General features: G+C 41.2%; 2 protein-coding genes across 2 annotated transcripts; one reads left to right on the top strand and one right to left on the bottom strand.

Annotated features, from left to right (window-relative positions):
- Positions 1–273: 273 nt before the first annotated feature.
- Positions 274–13,087, bottom strand: dcaf13 (ddb1 and cul4 associated factor 13). The gene is made up of 11 exons (XM_084944157.1): positions 12,880–13,087; positions 12,367–12,566; positions 12,180–12,287; positions 12,004–12,093; positions 11,759–11,914; positions 11,530–11,607; positions 11,337–11,419; positions 11,074–11,238; positions 7,369–7,504; positions 1,647–1,810; positions 274–1,146 (listed from the first exon to the last, which is right to left on the bottom strand). The coding sequence occupies exons 1-11, from the start codon at positions 12,947–12,949 to the stop codon at positions 1,059–1,061; spliced, it is 1,338 nt and encodes a 445-aa protein (XP_084800283.1). The 5' UTR covers positions 12,950–13,087; the 3' UTR covers positions 274–1,058.
- Positions 13,088–13,564: 477 nt separating this feature from the next.
- Positions 13,565–18,698, top strand: LOC146377464 (solute carrier family 25 member 32-like). Its single transcript, XM_084943190.1, has 7 exons — positions 13,565–14,046; positions 14,203–14,353; positions 14,905–14,990; positions 15,691–15,845; positions 17,451–17,564; positions 17,748–17,893; positions 18,011–18,698. Exons 1-7 carry the CDS (start codon positions 13,842–13,844, stop codon positions 18,135–18,137), a joined length of 984 nt encoding a protein of 327 aa, XP_084799316.1. The 5' UTR covers positions 13,565–13,841; the 3' UTR covers positions 18,138–18,698.
- The last annotated feature ends 53 nt before the right edge of the window (positions 18,699–18,751 follow it).

Raw genomic sequence — 18,751 nt, 5'->3', positions numbered from 1 at the left:
AGGCCTTTCTTATCTGGGTGACTTTTATCCTATTGGACATTTCTCAGGTCTGACCCCACAACTATACATTCCCCTTCCTGACCTCTATCACTGTTCCAAAGACAGTCTCCCTCTACCACTTGTTTGTAGGATTTGAAGGACAACATTAAGAGGACAGAGGCTCTACCTAATAAGGGCTCTAAAGTCAATTACCACAAGCGGCTTGATCTGCCATAATAAGCCAAAATAAGAGTGAACTTATTGAGTTTGATTTGTGAATGACTGAGCTCATAGTTTCTTCCAAAGTACAAATAATGACGTTTATTATAAATATACATCAGAAAAACTGTGTGGAGCCATTTGCATATTACATTGAACAGCTCAGAAGCTGATATGTGGAATTCCAAACAACAACAACAACAAAAAAATACTTCCTCGCACTTTTTTGGTTGTAAGAATTTTGTATTAAACCCGAGGATTTAATCTGCCCAGTTAAAAGCCTAAAATGGAAAGAAATCTACCACTTATTTATGATTAGGTTTTCTTTTTAGGCTTTAAAAGAAATATTCATGGGATCAATTTACAGTTGCAATTTTTGAGACTTATGGAAATCCATCAATTTCATTTTGAAGACAACATCCAAAGGTAGGTAGTTACCTATATTATGTGGGCTACATTGAATTCTGTCCATTTCCGACCAGAGTAAATATCTTTGTTTTGTGATGAAAGCCATCTATGGTAGTTTGAAAAGGAAATTAACACATTTTGTTAGATTTTATTCACAGAAAATGACGCATCCATTTATCATGCATCACGCTGAACATCAGTGGTTCCAAGCATGATGCATCTTAACTTTTTATAATTGTCAAGGTGGCTCCTGGGTTGAGAAACGCAAACTTGCACAAAGCAAAGTGTGAAACAGAACCAAACCTAACCAAGTATACTTGGTCTGAATGCATTTTATAGTCCGTGTCCTTTTCCTTTCCACAACAGTCAAGTTCAATCTTCTTCAGAAATCTGAAAAAATATCCATATAGATGAAATCTCAGTCTCTAGTTCTTCTCTCCTTCAGCTTTGGCCTACTTCACCACAGTGACGACATGCTTCTCCTTCTCAGACACCACGGGAACGCTTCCTGGTTTGCTGTGTTTGCGAACATTCCTCTCCCTGAAAAATGACACAAGGAATCATGAATGTGAAATGAAGCTTTCTGGTGAGAATATTCAAGGAAGGATGGAGGGACGGGGAAGGGAGAGAACAGCAAACAGTGAGGAGAGTGACTGAATATGAGACTGTTGACCTAACACCTACGTCACAGACTACACTGATGCACTCTGAAAATAATGCATAAAGGACAGATAGTTAATCATTCACAGTTCAAACACATGTCTGACGTATCATAATACTCCTGGTAATTAAGGGGAAAAAAAGAAGCTATGAATCACTGGACGGCAGTGCAAACTAGGACAATCAATCCAGCATATAAATGAGTATTTAATGCCAACTGAGACCATGTCATAGAGGGCAGTCCCATCTGTGGTATTTTCCATCAGGCTGGTGTGACTGCTTTAGGTCAGACCTTTCCTGACATCATGGCTAAAGAGTGACTTTAATGTGGCTCCTATAACCAAATCAGTTTCTGTGTTATGTAGAAAATGAATGCGTACTTTCTACGACGAGCCTCCTTCATAACCCTCAGCTCCTTGGTCTGGTGGTAGATGGTCTTTGGTAGATGTCGGTGGCGAGCGATGCGCCTGATTTGTGGGTGGTGCTGGAACTTCTCTTTTAGTTTCTGACTGTAGTTGGCAGCCTCTCTCTCCCTGGGGGCCAGCTATATCACACCAGAGAGGAAGAAGTTATTACATAAAACAAATTTTAAAAACGATTGAAAAATTAAGAGAGGAGATGAGTGAGAGATCAAAGAAGACATCAAAGGAGACAAAGAGAGAAGACGACAATTAGGAGAAAATGTATACTGGGGTCACTGTTGACCCTGGAAGCCAAATTCCACAAGTTAAATTTGGTTGCCCTCCTGCAGCTTTCACACTGCGTGACCACCAGCAGCTCAGGTTTGCTTCGTTGTGATGGAGCTATAAAACAATCCATCCTCAGACCAGTCAAAAGACTTCCTATTTCCGTTTGATTTAAAACATGGCATTCAAGTTATTGCAGAACTGGGCCCTGTACTATGAAGCAAGCCCAGCATATGCAGGGTAGGGCTGTTCGATATAACAATATATATCGGATGAGGATATAAAAACATCTATCGTTTCATTTTACGCTATCGTTTGTTTCGTGGCGTCGCAAAATAAACTGTTCACGGCAATATTTTTTCATCGTTTTGATGGTCACTGTAGTGGCTATATTAATTTCTTAAAGTTCTCTCTTTCTCTTATATTTAATATAACCACACTACGGATGGACAAGCGCCTGTTTTTATGCGTTGTCGTTAGCAGCAACGACGGTAAAACCATCGCGTGTCCGCTTGTTTATTTTCCACATAAACCTTTCACAAAAAAGCTCAAGATCCTGTTGAGACTTTTCAAAATAAACTGAATCACGTGAAAAAGTATGCAGAGTATTTACAGATGAGAAGCAAAAAAGAGCCGCCGGGTGCTAAAAAATAAACCTTAAACGTTAGAACAGGCTTTTCCCCGCAGCACGCTGTGTAATAAATACTCACAAAGAAACGGCGGCCGTTACAACTTATGTCTAAAAATGTGTAGTTTAATGCATCGGTTAAAACACTCGACTCCAGGTACACGACGCCCAGCTGGAAACACTTCAGCTGCCCGAGATTCACAGAATTTACAGAAAATGTTAAATGTTTGTGATTTATATCGTTATTGGGACGATAGATGTTAGATGATAGATTTTGGTCATATCGCACAGCCCTAATCCAGGGTATATTTCTATTATCTGGATCCACTTACCCCAAACATCGGCAATCAGGATAAGTAACACACACACACACACACACTAACCCTTGTTCTCATCTAACTCTGAGAAAGAAAGTAAATATATTTACATAAATATCTCCTCTGAGACAGTCATGATGTGCAATTAAATACAGGTTTTATTCAGTGAATACTGGTGGTGACTTCTTTCAGCCACAAACAGGAACGTGCTCAGTGGACTTGTTAAATTGCTATTCTAACAGTGCTTGTTTAGAGCTGCAGTTACGGTATGTTGTCTAATGTTATAAAATGTTGGACAATACACTAAGCAGTAACTTCTTTTTGACAACATGTTCACTCAAAACTGAATCAATGTCTGTTAAAAAGTTTAAAAAAAAAGCCAGTGGCTCATAAAAACCACTGGCTAGCTGAGCATGTACTGGCTGGAGCTGCTCCCTTAAAAGGCTTTTATTCTAATTAAAAGCAATGATTTGTCTCAGATTCAATTTGCTAGAGAAGAGCTGTCAGATGCTGATCCTGTTGTACTAGACTAATTCCCCTGGATACAAATACTAAACACTGATTGTATAATCAACAGGACATTCAAAATATGAGACAGTACACAATTATGAATTTCATAGGTTTTGGTTTGGAGGGATCATACATAGCAAGGCTCTTATGAGCCAAACCAAAGTTTCTAACCGGTTACAGTGTGGTGTGAAAACAAAGCATGACAGGCTACAGTTGGGGAAGTGGGGGGTATGACGCTTGAGATGAGCGAGTGTAACATAGGGACAGCTGCTCCCAGAGAAAACCTGCACAGGGACAGTGTGACAGTGACTGCTGGCAAAACAGATGAATCTATTTAGTCATTTAGTCATCCTGTCAACCCAAAGTTGAGGGGCCTGCACTACATGGTGTCAGTATTAACTGTAATCCTGCTGAGGCTCTGAAAACTTAAGCTATACACACCCAGCCCTCTGCAGAAACCGCCACCACAATAAACCTTCCACTGCTATTAAAACTAAACTCACACACACGCGCACACACATGCCCATTCAGCTATCTTAGTGAGGACTTTTATTGAAATAATGGTTTCCCTAGCCCCTTACCCTAACCCAGACCTTCCCAAAGTGTGGGGCCCGCCCCCTGGGGGGGGCAAAGCCATTGCAGGGGGGGGTGCGGAATGAAAAGGAGGAAAAAAAAAAAACCGCTTGGACACTGCTAGCACGGGGCGCCCACAGAAACGCAAAGCAGGAGATGAAGCATAGCTGAATATGTTTCCAAACCAACTTCATTCTAAGCCAAAGACTAGAAAATATGGTGAAGCATATCTTCCCTTTGGTTTCACCTGCACAAGTGCCAAGGTAGGTCTCCCCTGCAGAATTGGTTTTCCCTGCATCGAGAGCAGCGCTGGGCTCTTCAAATCACGGACAAACAGTATCCCACAGTTGTTTATGTTTTTAAACCCGTTTTGCACAGAGAGGCATTTCTTGAAAAATGTATTGATAGCAATGAAAAAAACAAAAAAACTGCACGTAAAATAATCACATCGTGACGCCTCTGCCTTTGTAAATGGAGGGACAGTAACTGCGTGTGTAAATGTAAGCGTGTAAAACCTGAAGATAGTCAGATTAACAGTATTTTGTCTCGATCTGCCATTCTGCAATTCATCTCATGTAAACAATAACGTGGCGCACAGCGTGACGTGAAAAAGGCACATATCTTTGACGTTGCGTGACCAACTCTGTATTCCTTGTCCACACGTAAACGCAAAAAAGGAGTTTGAAAAAAATCTCAGTTTTCGGTGATTCGTAACGTCGTTTACTTGTGGACGAAACAGCTGCGTTTTCACAAATACCCGTGTAGGTGCGGACATAGCGTAAAAGAGTTAGTAGTTTATTTTATTACTACCTGTAATTTATTGCAGATTACTTGTATTTGCTTAATTGTTTACTAAATGTTTGAGGTGTGAAATAAACCGCAATGGAGCAAAATATGGGTGTGTGTGGTTGGAGGATGTGTTTGTGTGTGTGCGTGCGTGCGTGCACGTGCGAGAAGGGGGGGCGAACATTTTTCTTGTAAAACAAGGGGGGCCCAGCAAAAAAAGTTTGGGAACCACTGCCCTAACCATTAAAAATGAATTCACACCCCACTTCATCTTTTCTTTTTCTTTTTTTTAATTTGTTTTTAACCTTACACTAGACTATAATTTACAAAATGAACCACGTTTTGTAGCAAGTAAGTCCTAAAACTGTCAGCTGACTCATTTGGAAAGTGTTTAGTGAGACCGCTGCTTCTCATAACTTAAATGAGAAGGGGGATCACTTTCCCCACACACTTCTATACAACTGGATTTCCTTTTGCAACCACCTAAGCTGGCTTCCTACTGGTGTTTAGAGAGAATGCACATCCAGACTGCCAAAGAGGCTTATAACCAAATTGAGAGTTTCATTATGTCCGTGCTTTCATTGTGAGGTAAAAGTAAAAAAGAAAAAACTAGCAATGTGAGAAATATTCCACTACGAAACAGCTCTACACTTTGACTCTATGAGCCAACCGTCACACACAGATCCAGACTAGTCACTGAACATAACGTTTTGTCGTCTTCTTGGGACACCTACTTCACAGCCTGTCTCCCTGACATGCCCGGTTATATGGAACTTGGCCTTCAATTTGGAAATGGTGCTAGGGCTCACTCCAGTAATTCTGAAACTTGGTTTTGTGGAACATCAGCTTGAAGTTGCTCTATGGCACAGACCCTATCGAGATCAGTCACATGTGGCATGCTTGGAACACACACCAAGTGACCGCTGTGGCAGGGTCCTTGCTCACAGTTGCTGCTAATCAGGGACTTGACTGTCATCACCAACCAGCTCAACCAACTGATGCCTTTTTCCTTACAAACGTGTAACTATTAAGAGGAGAAACTTTCCAACAGTATAAGATTTATTACCAAGATGCACAGTTACAACAAAGAAGTCATCGACTTTTTGTGCAAAGTTTATATATTTTTAGCAGTCTGTGTTACCTTCAATCCAAACTCCACAGACAGGCTGTGGATACCTGTGTGTATTTGCTTTTGTTTCGTCGGTGTAACCCCAAACCATTTTTAGTGTTTCCGACTTATCCATGTGTAACTTCAGTCAGCGTGTATTGTGCTCGGTTCTCTTTTGGTAGTTGCACTGTGGCTTAAAGTCTCCAGTGTACACACCAACAGCTGTTGCTGCTTTGCTGCTTTCCCTCGTGTCTGACTTATGTTTTATCAAATTCTCCATGTTTCCTAATATCTGCTATCAACTGATTAAGTAGAAGGTTATAACAAGATGCAAAATACTGAAAGCAAAACCCAACTCATAACAAAGCTACAACGCCTTGTTTCAGACTGTAAACGCCTTAAAAAACATAAAAACTAAATCACAAGCACTATATTTTCATGTTATTGACTCAAAAAAGTAACAAAGCATATGAGTATCAATAATTCAGTTGAGTTGACTCTTAACATGTTTTAGGTCTTGGTCTAAAATACAAAGGGTTAAGCTAGAACTGGAGTGATGTGCAGCATCAGATAGAGAACTCCCCATCAGTGCAGCGTGCTGTACTGATGGTGACACAGACAAAGCCTCGAGTCAGCGTTTCAGCATTTCCTGATAATTAAAGACCATCCGAGTACAACTTGAATGTTAATGCTTCATTATTTTCAGAGTGGCCCCCCGCTTTAAGTGATTGGCCGATTTTAAACTGCTGATAGGAGCAGCCCTTGTCTGATCTCTTTAAGTGCAAAGCTTGCAAATAAATCTCCCCTTACACAGTTACAGTAGAACAAGTGCCAAAAGCAGGCCAGTTTTCTACTCGGAGCCTGCATTAAGAGAATAGGCGAGAGTGAATCCGATTAGTAATGAAAGATGGCTGCTGGAGATGGCACGAGAGAGGCAGCTGATCTTCGTGAGTCAGCCACGACCAGGATTGAGAATAGCACAATATAAATGCTGATTTCTGCCATTAAAACCTACATAAAAAAATTATTGCATTAACGCTCTCTAACAAAGACAGCTGGAGTGGAAATTTGGGAGAATGCTTTGTCGATGATTTGTTAAATAACTGCACAAGCACTGAGTTTTTTTGCCCCCCCCCCAGGAGCCCCTGTGCCAACCGGTACATTGTACTTATTGAGAGTGATTCTACCCTAAGTCAGCATCCATCAGGGCACTTGGCAACAGTAGTGCCGTAGCTCCTGGCACAGTCACCCATTCTTACACTGCTGAAGGTAGGCGCAGAGCCACAGCGGTGTCGAAGAATCCAGCTAACTCATAAAACAAGTAATAAAGTGAAGGAGAAAGATATAGTGTGTTTGACAGCTGAGGAAAATACAGCTCCGACTGGCAGGTAGACATCGTGATGAGGAATTACCTGAAAAGCTGCCAAGAAGCAGCAAGTTGCCTTTGATATGAAATCAGTAGGAATAATGGAGAGAAGACGAGGGCAGACTCACCACTCCTAGTTTCTCGGCTGCGTTGGCTTTCCACAGTCGGATATTCATCTCGTCTGAGCCGCTCAGGATGTACTTGTTGTCTGCAGACCACTTTATACAGATGACGTGTTGCATGCGTTTGGTGTGGTACACCTCCCTAAATTTTAATTTTTAAGATTGCAAGGGAAAAAAAACAAGAAGCCAGTAATTACTGTAGGTAGGAAACACCTAGAGACACTCTTCAAACCACTGATGAAGTGCATTTTAATAAGCCAGCCATCACCAAAACAACTCTTGTATTATGACAGAAGAGGGCTTACAGAAATGTGGTTACACAGCTCAGGTTTGTTATTGTGGAGCTAGAGGTTTTTTGTGTTTATTTGTTTGTTTTTAAACAGCACCAGGTAATAAACAGGTATCACGATAATGTTTAATATCTGCTTTCTGATTACATAACAGAATTGAGCCTATAAGTAGAGTAATTAGTAATTACAAGCATTACTTGTGCTCTACCTGCTTTGATCTCACAAAAAAAGGGGGAAAGTGATGCAAAAATACTATATTTCTACTTGCTGACTACTTACTAATTGCCACGTAAGCCCTCACCAGCCCATGCTGTGATGCTGTCCGGCTGGCAGCTAATGTAACACTACTACGGCTATTTGTTCTGGAGCTTGACAACAGTACAAACAATACAGCATGTACTATTAAGTCACATAGAAACCAAACAACGGCTTTGTTTTTTTGTGGTTCATTATCAACCAGCAGCCATAATCTGCTACTGTGTTCAACACATGGCCTTTTTCACAGGGTGTGTTTGCAGCATTTTGACATTATCCTAGTAGAAAATTCACAGCTGTTATTATTACACTTGCAATTGATTTAAGCTAATGTTTAACAGATATAATAAATAATATACTCAATATTTAATCAATTCAAGCCATCAGCAAAAACACATTGCTGTTCCTTTTCAAAGACATTCTTCAGCTAAAGCCTTAATAGATCATTAAAGAGTAAAATATGAGCCAATTAACATTAACTGTGTAACAGTTCTAAAACTGAGACTCAGATTGAGATATGAACATTGTATAATGTGCAATATGAGTATTGTATTATGATGTTCGTAAATTATATCATGGCAGAGAGGAAGAGCCAGTAATTGCTTCATTACTGTAGCACTACCAGCTAGTAGCTTCTGGTATGTTAGCTAGCTTTGTGTAAAAATACACAGCTTATCTGAGCTTTTATCCTCATCTTCTCCTGATTTTTTCTAAATAAAGCGAATATTTTTTGTTGCTGTTCAAACAATGTGTTTAAATGTAAAGGAAGAAGTGACACTGAAAACATTTTTTAATAAAATGCAGTGTTGGGGAGTAACGGAATACATGTACCGCCGTTACGTATTTAAAATACAAAATATGAGTAACTGTATTCCGTTACAGTTACCGTTTAAAAGGGTGGTATTTAGAATACAGTTACTTTGCTGAAATAAAGGGATTACACGGAGGTATTTTCCTGTTTCATATTGTGGCAGGTCAGGACTGTTTGGGTTTTGTTTGTTCTGTTGTTCCAGGCGGCAGTGTTACTGTTGCCATGGTTACAGGGTGACGCGCTTTCCTGGGTGAGAGAGCGCCTTTTTGTTGTAGTTGTTGTGCTAAGCTAATAGGCAGAATGCTACAGGCATAGCCCTAAAGAATGTAGCCTCATGGGCAGTGTAGTCCGTGCTGCAGGGAGAATGGACTGCCATACTCGTGATGTGTGTGTGAGCGAGGGAGGGAGAAAAAGGAAAAGTACGAGCTGTCATCGAGCAGAAACGGGAGCTGGAAGCATGTAAATATAATAATAACCACTACAGCCAAACAGAGTGCCAGCGAGCCCAGTTGTAAGTAAGCTATTAAGACTCGAAGGTACATTGTGTTTGTGTTTTCCTCCGGAACAGTACGTTCCTGTTGGAGCAACCTTTCAACGCCTCTCTCTGTCTCTCGCTAGCAAACTTGAGCCAGACAACAAAGTAAAGCTATTTTTCGGCTACTAGCCCGACACGAACCCGACATATTAGCCAGAGGTCCCTTTACTACGGTTCGGAGCCGCGGACCTTCAGTAATAGTAATAAATCACACAGCAATAGTACATTCATGTAGTTGTGTAAAAAGCATGATAATATATTAAGTAATCCAAAGCATTCAGAATACATTACTCTCATTGAGTAACGTAACGGAATACGTTACAAAATACATTTTGGGGCATGTATTCTGTAATCTACTGGAATACATTTTAAAAGTAACCTTCCCAACACTGATAAAATGTATAACTGTATGCTAATTAGCCAGAAGCTAATGTTATTTTGCTAAATAGCAAACTGTCAGTAGTTAGCACTACAGACATTACGTGAGAGAGAACTGGGAAGTCAAACCAATGCTGAATTCTGAAATGCTAATAATTGTTTAAATTAAACTTCATTTAAATGAGGCTTCAAAAAAAAATAAATCGTAAAAGTGTTCATAAATGCTTCAACATGGTTTCCATGTGGTGAGTCCTCCTACAGGTGGATGTACCTGATTAAAGCCGTAGACAATATAAAAGGTGGATACAGCTTCTGGGTCTGAAAAGTGAAGCCATCAGGGTCCATTAGCAGTGGTTGCTTAAACACAAGCAGTCTTATGGAAGGGAAAAGGGACCACCCACTTTTTAAAATGCTCCAAATTCCTCATCCATTTTCTCCACAGTCTTATCAGAAAATCCACATGCAAAGAGTTTTGACCCCGGAACCAAACTAACTATCTACAAAAGTGAATAACAAACATAAAAATGTCCTTCACCTTTCTCATCACATTTAATCATTTTCCTTTTTGTAGTGTTTATATGGTTAAAAACAGTGATGAATAATAATATTTTTGAATATATTTTGCAGTTTGTGTTGTGTATATAAAGTAATGCAAAGCCCAGTTATAGATCTAGTGCAGTGCTTTGTTCCTGACCTGACATTCAGATTTAATCAGACAGACTTGTGGTTGCAACAGGAGCACATACCGTCATTTCAATACTGTAGCTCATTTTACGTCTGCTTTGGATTATTACAATGTTGTGGCTCATAATCAAAAGCCCTATTGAGAATATGAATGGGATTTTTACTTCCTAAACCTCAGTGTTGAGGTTCATAGAAGTCTATGCAAAATCATTGCTCCAACTTTACCTTGGGAAACACTTCTGAGTTTACGCGCTCAGTCACTCATTTTGGATAATACTGCATAAAACATTAAGTGACTTTTGTAAATTTTGGTCACCAACTTTCAAAACTCATGCTTATCCAGGATATGCTCATTGGCTGACACATTTTGATTGACAAAATGCCCCAAAACACCGAAGAGAGCGAAGGTGAAAACATTCATCCTGAGGCATCAATACAGAGCTTCACAAACCAGAAGGCGACATCACGGTTGCTACATCCATTTTTTAGTTGGTCTATAATCAGGCATGGCAGTCTGGTGAGAGCTGCAGTGTTTAAAAGTCATGAAAGTAAAGAATGAACGGAAATAACATCAGAAGAATTACATCTTTTTTTTTAGTTATTCCCACTCAAAGGGGGTCAAAAAACAAAGCTATGAACCAAACCAAAGGATTTATGCTATAATTTAATTACACCACAAATTATACAGCATAGTCAACAACAGTACAATTTTTCCTAACACTTTGCTGGCATCATAAAGTTTGATCAGCATTACTGACCTGCTGTGTCCACCGTCCTTGGCGAAGATTCGGATGGTCTTGTCAAAGCTGGCAGACACAAACTCCTTCCCCGTGGGAGCATAGTCAACATCTAGCACAGCAGACACATGGTCCATGTGTACCATGATGGGCTTGGCCAGGTACCTCATGTCATATGTGTAGAGGCTGGTGAAAAGGAAAAAACAAAAAACAGTTTCTATGAGCTGAAAAAAAAAAGGACGAGCTAAAATATGATTAAATCAGAGTTTCTTTCCTAGACTCACTTGTAGTCCTCATTTGCACATGTGAAGTAATAGGCTTCCATGGGGTTCCAGCTTAGCGTGTTGCTCCTCATTGTCATGATGACCTTAAGAAGAAAGTGAGAGCAAAAAGTAGCTGATTATCATGCCACATCCATGTAAATTAACAGGGAGATAAACGGGTGCATTCCTGCACAAACTGTAAGGGAAGATTTACCTTTTTAAGTGGTGTAGATTCCCTCATGTCGTAGAGCACTATACTCCTGTCAGAGGCACAGCTTGCAAGAAGTTCAGTCTGTGGAGAGGATAACCCTTGACTTTTCAGCACATGTGTTGGTTTTAAGTCGCAATAAACACTTGTGAGCTTATACGTCCAAGCAACCTTTTTCGTCACATGACTGGAGGGCGGGGCCCATGTGTGTGAGATATAGCACGTGGTATCTTACCTCCACAGGGTTAAAGTGCACAGAGCTGAAGCTGTCTACACCCCAGGTGAAAGAGCGGATCGGGCTGCTCCTCTGCTCATCCCAGATGTCCACCTGCTGGCCGCACGTTGCAAATACAGGATCGTTCTGATGATGATCCAGACCTGTGTACACAGTCTACAAGGGACATTTTTTTTCATTCATACTTCACTGATACATGAATATGCAATTCTATGCGATGAAACAGCAAAATTATTACAGCATACTTTGCCCAGGATGGTGTTAATTGGCTCCTCTTCTTCTCCGTAGCCTGGTGATTCCATCTTCCATTGTTTGATTGTTTTGTCATCACCGACCTGTTGCAGAAAAAGAAATCATGTTAGATGTCAGCTAATATGAAGTCAAACAATTTGGAAAAGTCTTCAAAAAGATGATCAGTCACCGTAAAGAAAGAGGTCCCACAGTAACGCACAACCATTCCCCGCACAAAACCTTCATGTGCCTGAAGCGTCCGAACGCACTCGTGTTTGGACAGATTCCACACCTTCACCTGAAGATCAAATCCAAAAGGAGAGTCCTGTCAGTTTGCAAGAATGGCTGAGATTAAAAGGAAATGCATCTCTTCATACCTCCCCATCACAGGAGCCTGACAGCAGGGTGGAGAGGCTCTTTGCGTGCTTGGCCATACAGTTCACCCCATCTCTGTGACCATCCAGCGAGGCCACGAAAGGTTTGGCAAACACACGCTCCAGCTTGGTGGCGTTCAGAGCTCGAGTGTACTCCCTGCTCACCTCAAACGGGTGAAGGGAGGGGTCATAGTTTCTGGGGACTAAAAATACACAGCAGTCACTTCTTTATGTGCTCACAGAAAAGAGCATTTCCATTAATTTAAAAAAAATCCAAGTGTGCAGGTATGTTGCTGCTAACCAAGTCAAGTAACACAGACTGTTTTAGGCTCCATAATAAGGAGTTTAGAAATGTGTGAAGCAAAATTTGTAATTCCGAACGTGCTAAATGCAAAGACAGCTATGCAAAATTAGATTAAAAGCATGACTGTTGTTTCAGTAGCTTTAATCAGATGCTAACACTGTAGCTCTTTCGTACGTATGCTGTTAGCTATTTAGCCGAAGAGTTTCACTTACCGCGCTGAATATCCAGTTTGGTCTCCCGGACATAATCATCCGGGTTCCTTGCGATGACTTTAACTTTCATTTGGTAGCGGAGGGGCACACGCTTACAGAAAGGGAAAATTATAGCAACAAAAATATTAGCAAGTAGCGAACACACCAGCCATGTGTCGATAGTGAAGAGAGTCAGCGATCTCGCGTTGCATTGTGGGATGCCCGGTCCTCCTGGTTGCATCACTCACAAGTAAAGAAACGAGTACTAAAGTTACAACATTTAGAAAGAGAAGGACCGGAAATATTTTTTTTCGTTTGTTTGTTTTCAGCTAAATCAAGGAAAACCAACGCCAACCTTCTGAGAAAGGTTCACGGAGACGTCAAGGGACCTTTACCGAAGACACCTGAGAATAAGATATAATAATTAAGGGCAATATTACAAAATTATGAAGAAATAATAGATATATAAAAGCCTGTAAAAGCGCTATTTAAATCATTATTTGAATAACCAAACTGATTTTATGTAATTTATGTGGAAAACATTTTTAATATAGTTAAGTTTTATCAAAAATGTCTCCGAAACATCATACAAAATATGTCGACGTAACTAATCCTAACTTTTGTATTAGTAAAATAAATAAATAAATACAGCATATTTCATGTGTGAATTATTTTTGAATTATTTAACCGGAAGTACTATTTCAACAACGGGAACTTGTCAAGGTCAAGCACTGGGTCTGCGACTTGACACTTGGAGAGTGCGTTACACCTGTGAGGTACCTCCGGATGTCAGAAACGTGGTGCGTCATTAGCACAGGAGAGATATGAGGAAGCTGTTCCGTCCTCGTACTGTATGGAAACTGCAGCAGAGTAAGCAAGGGGTCGCCTCAGTTTTATAGAGAGTTACATTTTGACACGCTGCGTGCTTGCGGTGTTGTAAACACTGCTAGCTGGTAGGATCTAGCTAGGTAGCCAAGTTGCCCATGAGCATGAGCTCCGCTCCAAATCACGGTCCCGTTTCAGAGACAGGACTGCCCGGCAAACCCGTGTCCGCTGTCTCGTTCGGCGGACGACTACAGAAGGTCTTTAGCCATGTGAAGGTAGAAAACCTGATCGCGGGACTCAGCGGGGGAGTGGTGTCAACGCTGGTGCTTCATCCTCTGGACCTGGTCAAAATCAGGTTTGCAGGTACGGCATGAAAATATGAACTTTTAAAATCAATTTCCTTAGTGTCTGATGTGCCATGCTGCTATGACTTTACTTGAATCTGCTGAGAAACTACTGCTATGATGTGTTTAATTTGTATCATGTGACTTCAAGGTCCGTAATGTCTGTTAAATGCAGTAAGTGATGGACTTGAATTAAGACCGAAGTATAGTGGCATGGTGCACTGCATGAAGAGTGTCTGGCAGCAGGAGGGACTGAGGGGACTCTATCAAGGCGTGACACCCAACGTTTGGGGTGCTGGTGCATCTTGGGGCCTCTACTTCTTCTTGTACGTAAGCTATAAGCTTTAAAGAGGACATGAAACACTACACATGAAAGCTAATTTACATCATGGAGCCCTTTTCGCAAAAACTGACATTGGTGTAACACTTTCTGTGAAGCTAGATTTAAGAAATAAGTGTTTAAAAGTTAAAGTTTCAAAAACATGTTTAGCTCCATCTTCTGACGTCATGTCGTTGGTTGGTTGCGGCTAATGGGCTTACATTAGTTTATGTTAGCTTACTAGTGACAGAATCGATAAGTCAGAAGAAAACAAGGACACTAAAACTAAAAATGAGTATAAGGTGATCACTTTTGTGCTGCCCCTGGCTGTTACAATGAGTTTTATGTTAAGAAACCGAGGATGTACTGTCCACTTTCACTGTCTGACTCTTTAGCAGTAAGTGGCTGCTTGTTGTTTTGCTAGCTGCACTGAAACTGGAAAATCTAGCTGTTAGCCGTAATGTTCAGGTTTGTACAACACCCTATGAATGAAAAAAGCAGCATGTATGACTTTACAACTGCAAGATGTCTTATTGCCCTTGCCCTGTTCCCTCACAGCTACAACGCAATCAAAGGGTACACAAAGGAAGGTCGTCAGGCTGAACTGAGTGCCACAGAACACCTGGTGTCAGCGGCTGAAGCTGGTTAGTACTACCCATGTTTGAGCACTGCTGCACTGCAGAAAACCACTCCCCCACCATATAATCAGCACATGATCAATAACAGCAGCTAGGTATGACTGCTACAAGCTGGTAGTAACTGACAGGGAGTTAGTTACTTGTGGTTCAGGGCAGCCTTACATGCTTGTGTGAATGGGGGAAACGAAGGCATTTACAGCCTTCACAAGGTTTTCAATGGAAATAAATTGAAGAAGCCAATGACAGGGAGGTTTTATAGCTACCATCAACAGTATAAAAAATGAAACCAAAACAGATGTTTTATTGATTTGATCTTGTGATATTTTTTTCTTCTCCCCATCAGGCACTTACACCATTCTAATGAGAAGGTTAGAATGATACCTGGGTGGCATTAAAGAGCCTAATGCACAAATGCACTCTGTTGCGCTTCTTGTTCAGTTTGGTGACACGGTGAGCTAATTCCAAACTGTGTTGTGCACAAACAGCTGGGCATTTGTGTGAGATCTCTAGCACAACTTCACATAAGTCTTTTTTTCCTGTACCACTTTAAAGTCAGGAAGTCCTTGGTCCTGTTCGTCAAGTCATAGATATTGAGTTATAGTAAATGACTCTTCACTGAGGGGCCTGTGTGCTAATCATGGGTCTAACAAAGTAATAGAAGTCACGTGTGCTTTCTAGTGACATTTCCTTTCTTGTCCTTGCCTAGGCATCCTCACACTCACCCTTACCAACCCAATCTGGGTGACCAAGACCCGGTTGGTGCTGCAGTACAGTGCTGACCGAAATGGCAAGCAGTACAAGGGGATGTTTGATGCTTTAGTTAAGATCTACCGCCATGAAGGAGTGTCTGGACTCTACAGGGTGAGACATGAGTGTGTTGGTGTTCCTTATGATGTAAGATTGCATGGTTAGCAAGTTTAAACATTTGGGAGGGGTGGCTTAAACTGGGAGATTTTTCTACACCTGTTAATGCCAGAATGTTTTAGTAGTCTTTATTACTTCCAAATAATTATTCTCAACTTTCCTTCTTTAAAATATTATCCCTGTTGAGTAACACTTACAGACATAATTTCCTCGTCTATGCTCCTTTGTGTCTGCCTCGTCCCAGATGGTGAGATTCAGTGTAACAAGTTGATAACCCTTGTTTGTGGCAGCTTTTCTGTCATTTGTTTGGTTCAGCTTAAACATGCATACACACTCATGAAGAAATCACAGGCATCTCAGCTTTGTTACTGAGATGGCACACTAGCAACAATTCCTTAAAGACCTGACAAAAAAATAGCCCACTGTGGTTTTCAGACTACCTGTTGGTGTCAGAGGAGAGACTGTGCTGTCGCTCGCTTAGATACCAACATGGTGTGTTTGTGTGTGGTGGGGATCATTAGGTTTACCACCAAACATTCAGTGGTGATTAGGACTCATATTTCATATTCACATTTTTGGAGTAAGTACAGTCATTGTTAAAGAAAGAAGGCTCGGCCCTGGTGCAGCTTTTGTTGGTTTGCTGAGTGATGTCCTGGCATGTTTTCTTTTTGAATTATTTTGCTTTTTTCATGTTTCTAAGTGGGGAGACAAATTAATGTGTTCTGAATATCCCCTCAGATCTCACTTTTGCTTATTTTGATAGGAATACTGAAGACCTCGTAGGCGCTATTGACTTTAATCACCACTAGAGGGCATCAGCTACCTTTCTAGCTGGAAAAAAACACAACCCATTTATACAGGAGTGGGGGATTTAAGCAGTATGTCAGCCTCTTCATTAACAATATTGAATTGTAATTTGCTGTCGGAAATGTTATACCTAAAGTTCAAGAGAAAATAGGGCCAAGGGCCCTTAATTTAATTAAGTTCATTTTCATTTATATAACGCTAAATCACAACAACAGTCCCTTCAAGGCTCTTAATATTGTAAGGTATAAACCCTACAGTAAAAACCACAACAATCAGATGATCCCCTATAGCAGGGGTCCCCAATCCCAGTCCACGAGGGCCGGTGTCCCTGCAGGTTTTAGATCTCACCCTGGGTCAACACACCTGAATCACACGATTAGTTCATTACCAGGCCTCTGGAGAACTTCAAGACAGTTGAGACGGTAATTTATCCATTTAAATCAGCTGTGATGGATCAAGGACGCATCTAAAACCTGCAGGGACACCAGCCCTCGTGGACTGGGATTGGGGACCCCTGCCCTATAGCAACCAGTTGGCGACAGTGGGAAGGAAAAACTCCCCTTAACAGAAACCTCCAGCGGAACCAGGTTCACTAAGGGGAGACAAGACAAAAGACACACTGTGGAAGAGAGCCAGAGATTAATACTAACTAATGATTAAATGCAGAGGGGTGTATAAACACACAGAGAGTAAAGAGATGGGGAGTCACAGATGTGTGGGCTTTTCAGTGGATAAGTCACACTGTGGGAATTTGAGTGTCAACTCAGACGGACTTACAGAGTATGTCTTTAAAAGGGTTATGTTCCCGGTCTGCTCGGCACATCTCATGGAGCACTGCAGTTCATGACTTACGAAGAGCTCAAGAGAGACTACAACAAATACAGAAAAGCACATTCAGACGCAAAGCTGGTGAGTCACTAACCATGAGCCACAGACAGGCTGGAAACATTGTTTAATAAAACTCAGCCATAAGGCTTGTAACTTTTGAGTCTAATGAGACAGAGCCCACAGTTGATAACAAGTGACTCATCAGTTTTCCTACACTGCTCTGCTCCCTTCTTCCTCCTTCCATTTATCTGTCTGTGCAAACAGAACCCATTGGAATACATCACAATGGCAGCATTATCCAAAATATTTGCCGTGGCCACAACATACCCATATCAAGTGGTGCGAGCTCGCCTGCAAGACCAGCACAATAGATACAATGGAGTTATTGATGTCGTGAGACGGACGTGGAGGTAAGACACCGATCCACTCACAGTGGGACCGAGCGTGCCGGCCCCATCTCAGGTTCTGAGCACAGTTCGAGTGCCTGTTATGATTGATGCTTAACATTTTCCCACTTGTCTCCTCAGGAATGAAGGTACCCTTGGTTTCTACAAAGGCATCATCCCCAACTTGATCCGCGTCACCCCAGCCTGTTGCATCACCTTCGTGGTTTACGAGAACGTGTCTCACTTTTTTCTCGGGCAAAATAAATGAGGTTTTAAAAGCAGTGCATGGACTGCCCCGAATGCTGCAAACTCGTGCTGACACGTTGGCGCCGTGCGGAGGAGATGCAGGGGAGGACTGTGTTGATCGACGCCGAGCTGTCGTCGTCCAGTACGTGTAAATGTGCAAATCACTCATGTGCACTGAAAATAAGTGTTGCCAAATGGAGCAGCAACAGTTCTTTTCAATACAACTTCCTGACAGTTATAGGGAGCATGTCTGTTGCTGTTCACCTTTATGGGGACAATATTGCTTTAACAGTTTGTTTTTGTTTGTTTGTGAGGGTCTTTTCTAAGGAGGTGGATGAATATTTCATCATGCAGCAGTTTTGTTTACACTTTATGCTTTCTGGCAACAGAGAGATACAGTCTCAACTATAAAACTATGAATTACTTCATTATAAACATCAAATTCATGATCGGCTCAGGTTCAGATGTTGCAGATGTGTGAAATGATTTGCCTGATGAGTGCTTTTTTTCCCTGACGTTTTTGTGTCATTGTATCAGCTGTGCTTTATAAGATTTTATTATAAAATCTAAAATGTGCTTTAAATGCAGTCTCATGCCTGATTCATGTGAGTACATTAAATGTTACTTTGTTGCTAC

The sequence above is a fragment of the Perissodus microlepis genome, chromosome 11 (assembly GCF_051167445.1).
Source record: "Perissodus microlepis isolate ML-2025 ecotype Zambia chromosome 11, ASM5116744v1, whole genome shotgun sequence".
Taxonomy (NCBI): Eukaryota; Metazoa; Chordata; class Actinopteri; order Cichliformes; family Cichlidae; genus Perissodus; species Perissodus microlepis.
This window is presented reverse-complemented; position numbering and strand designations above follow the sequence as displayed.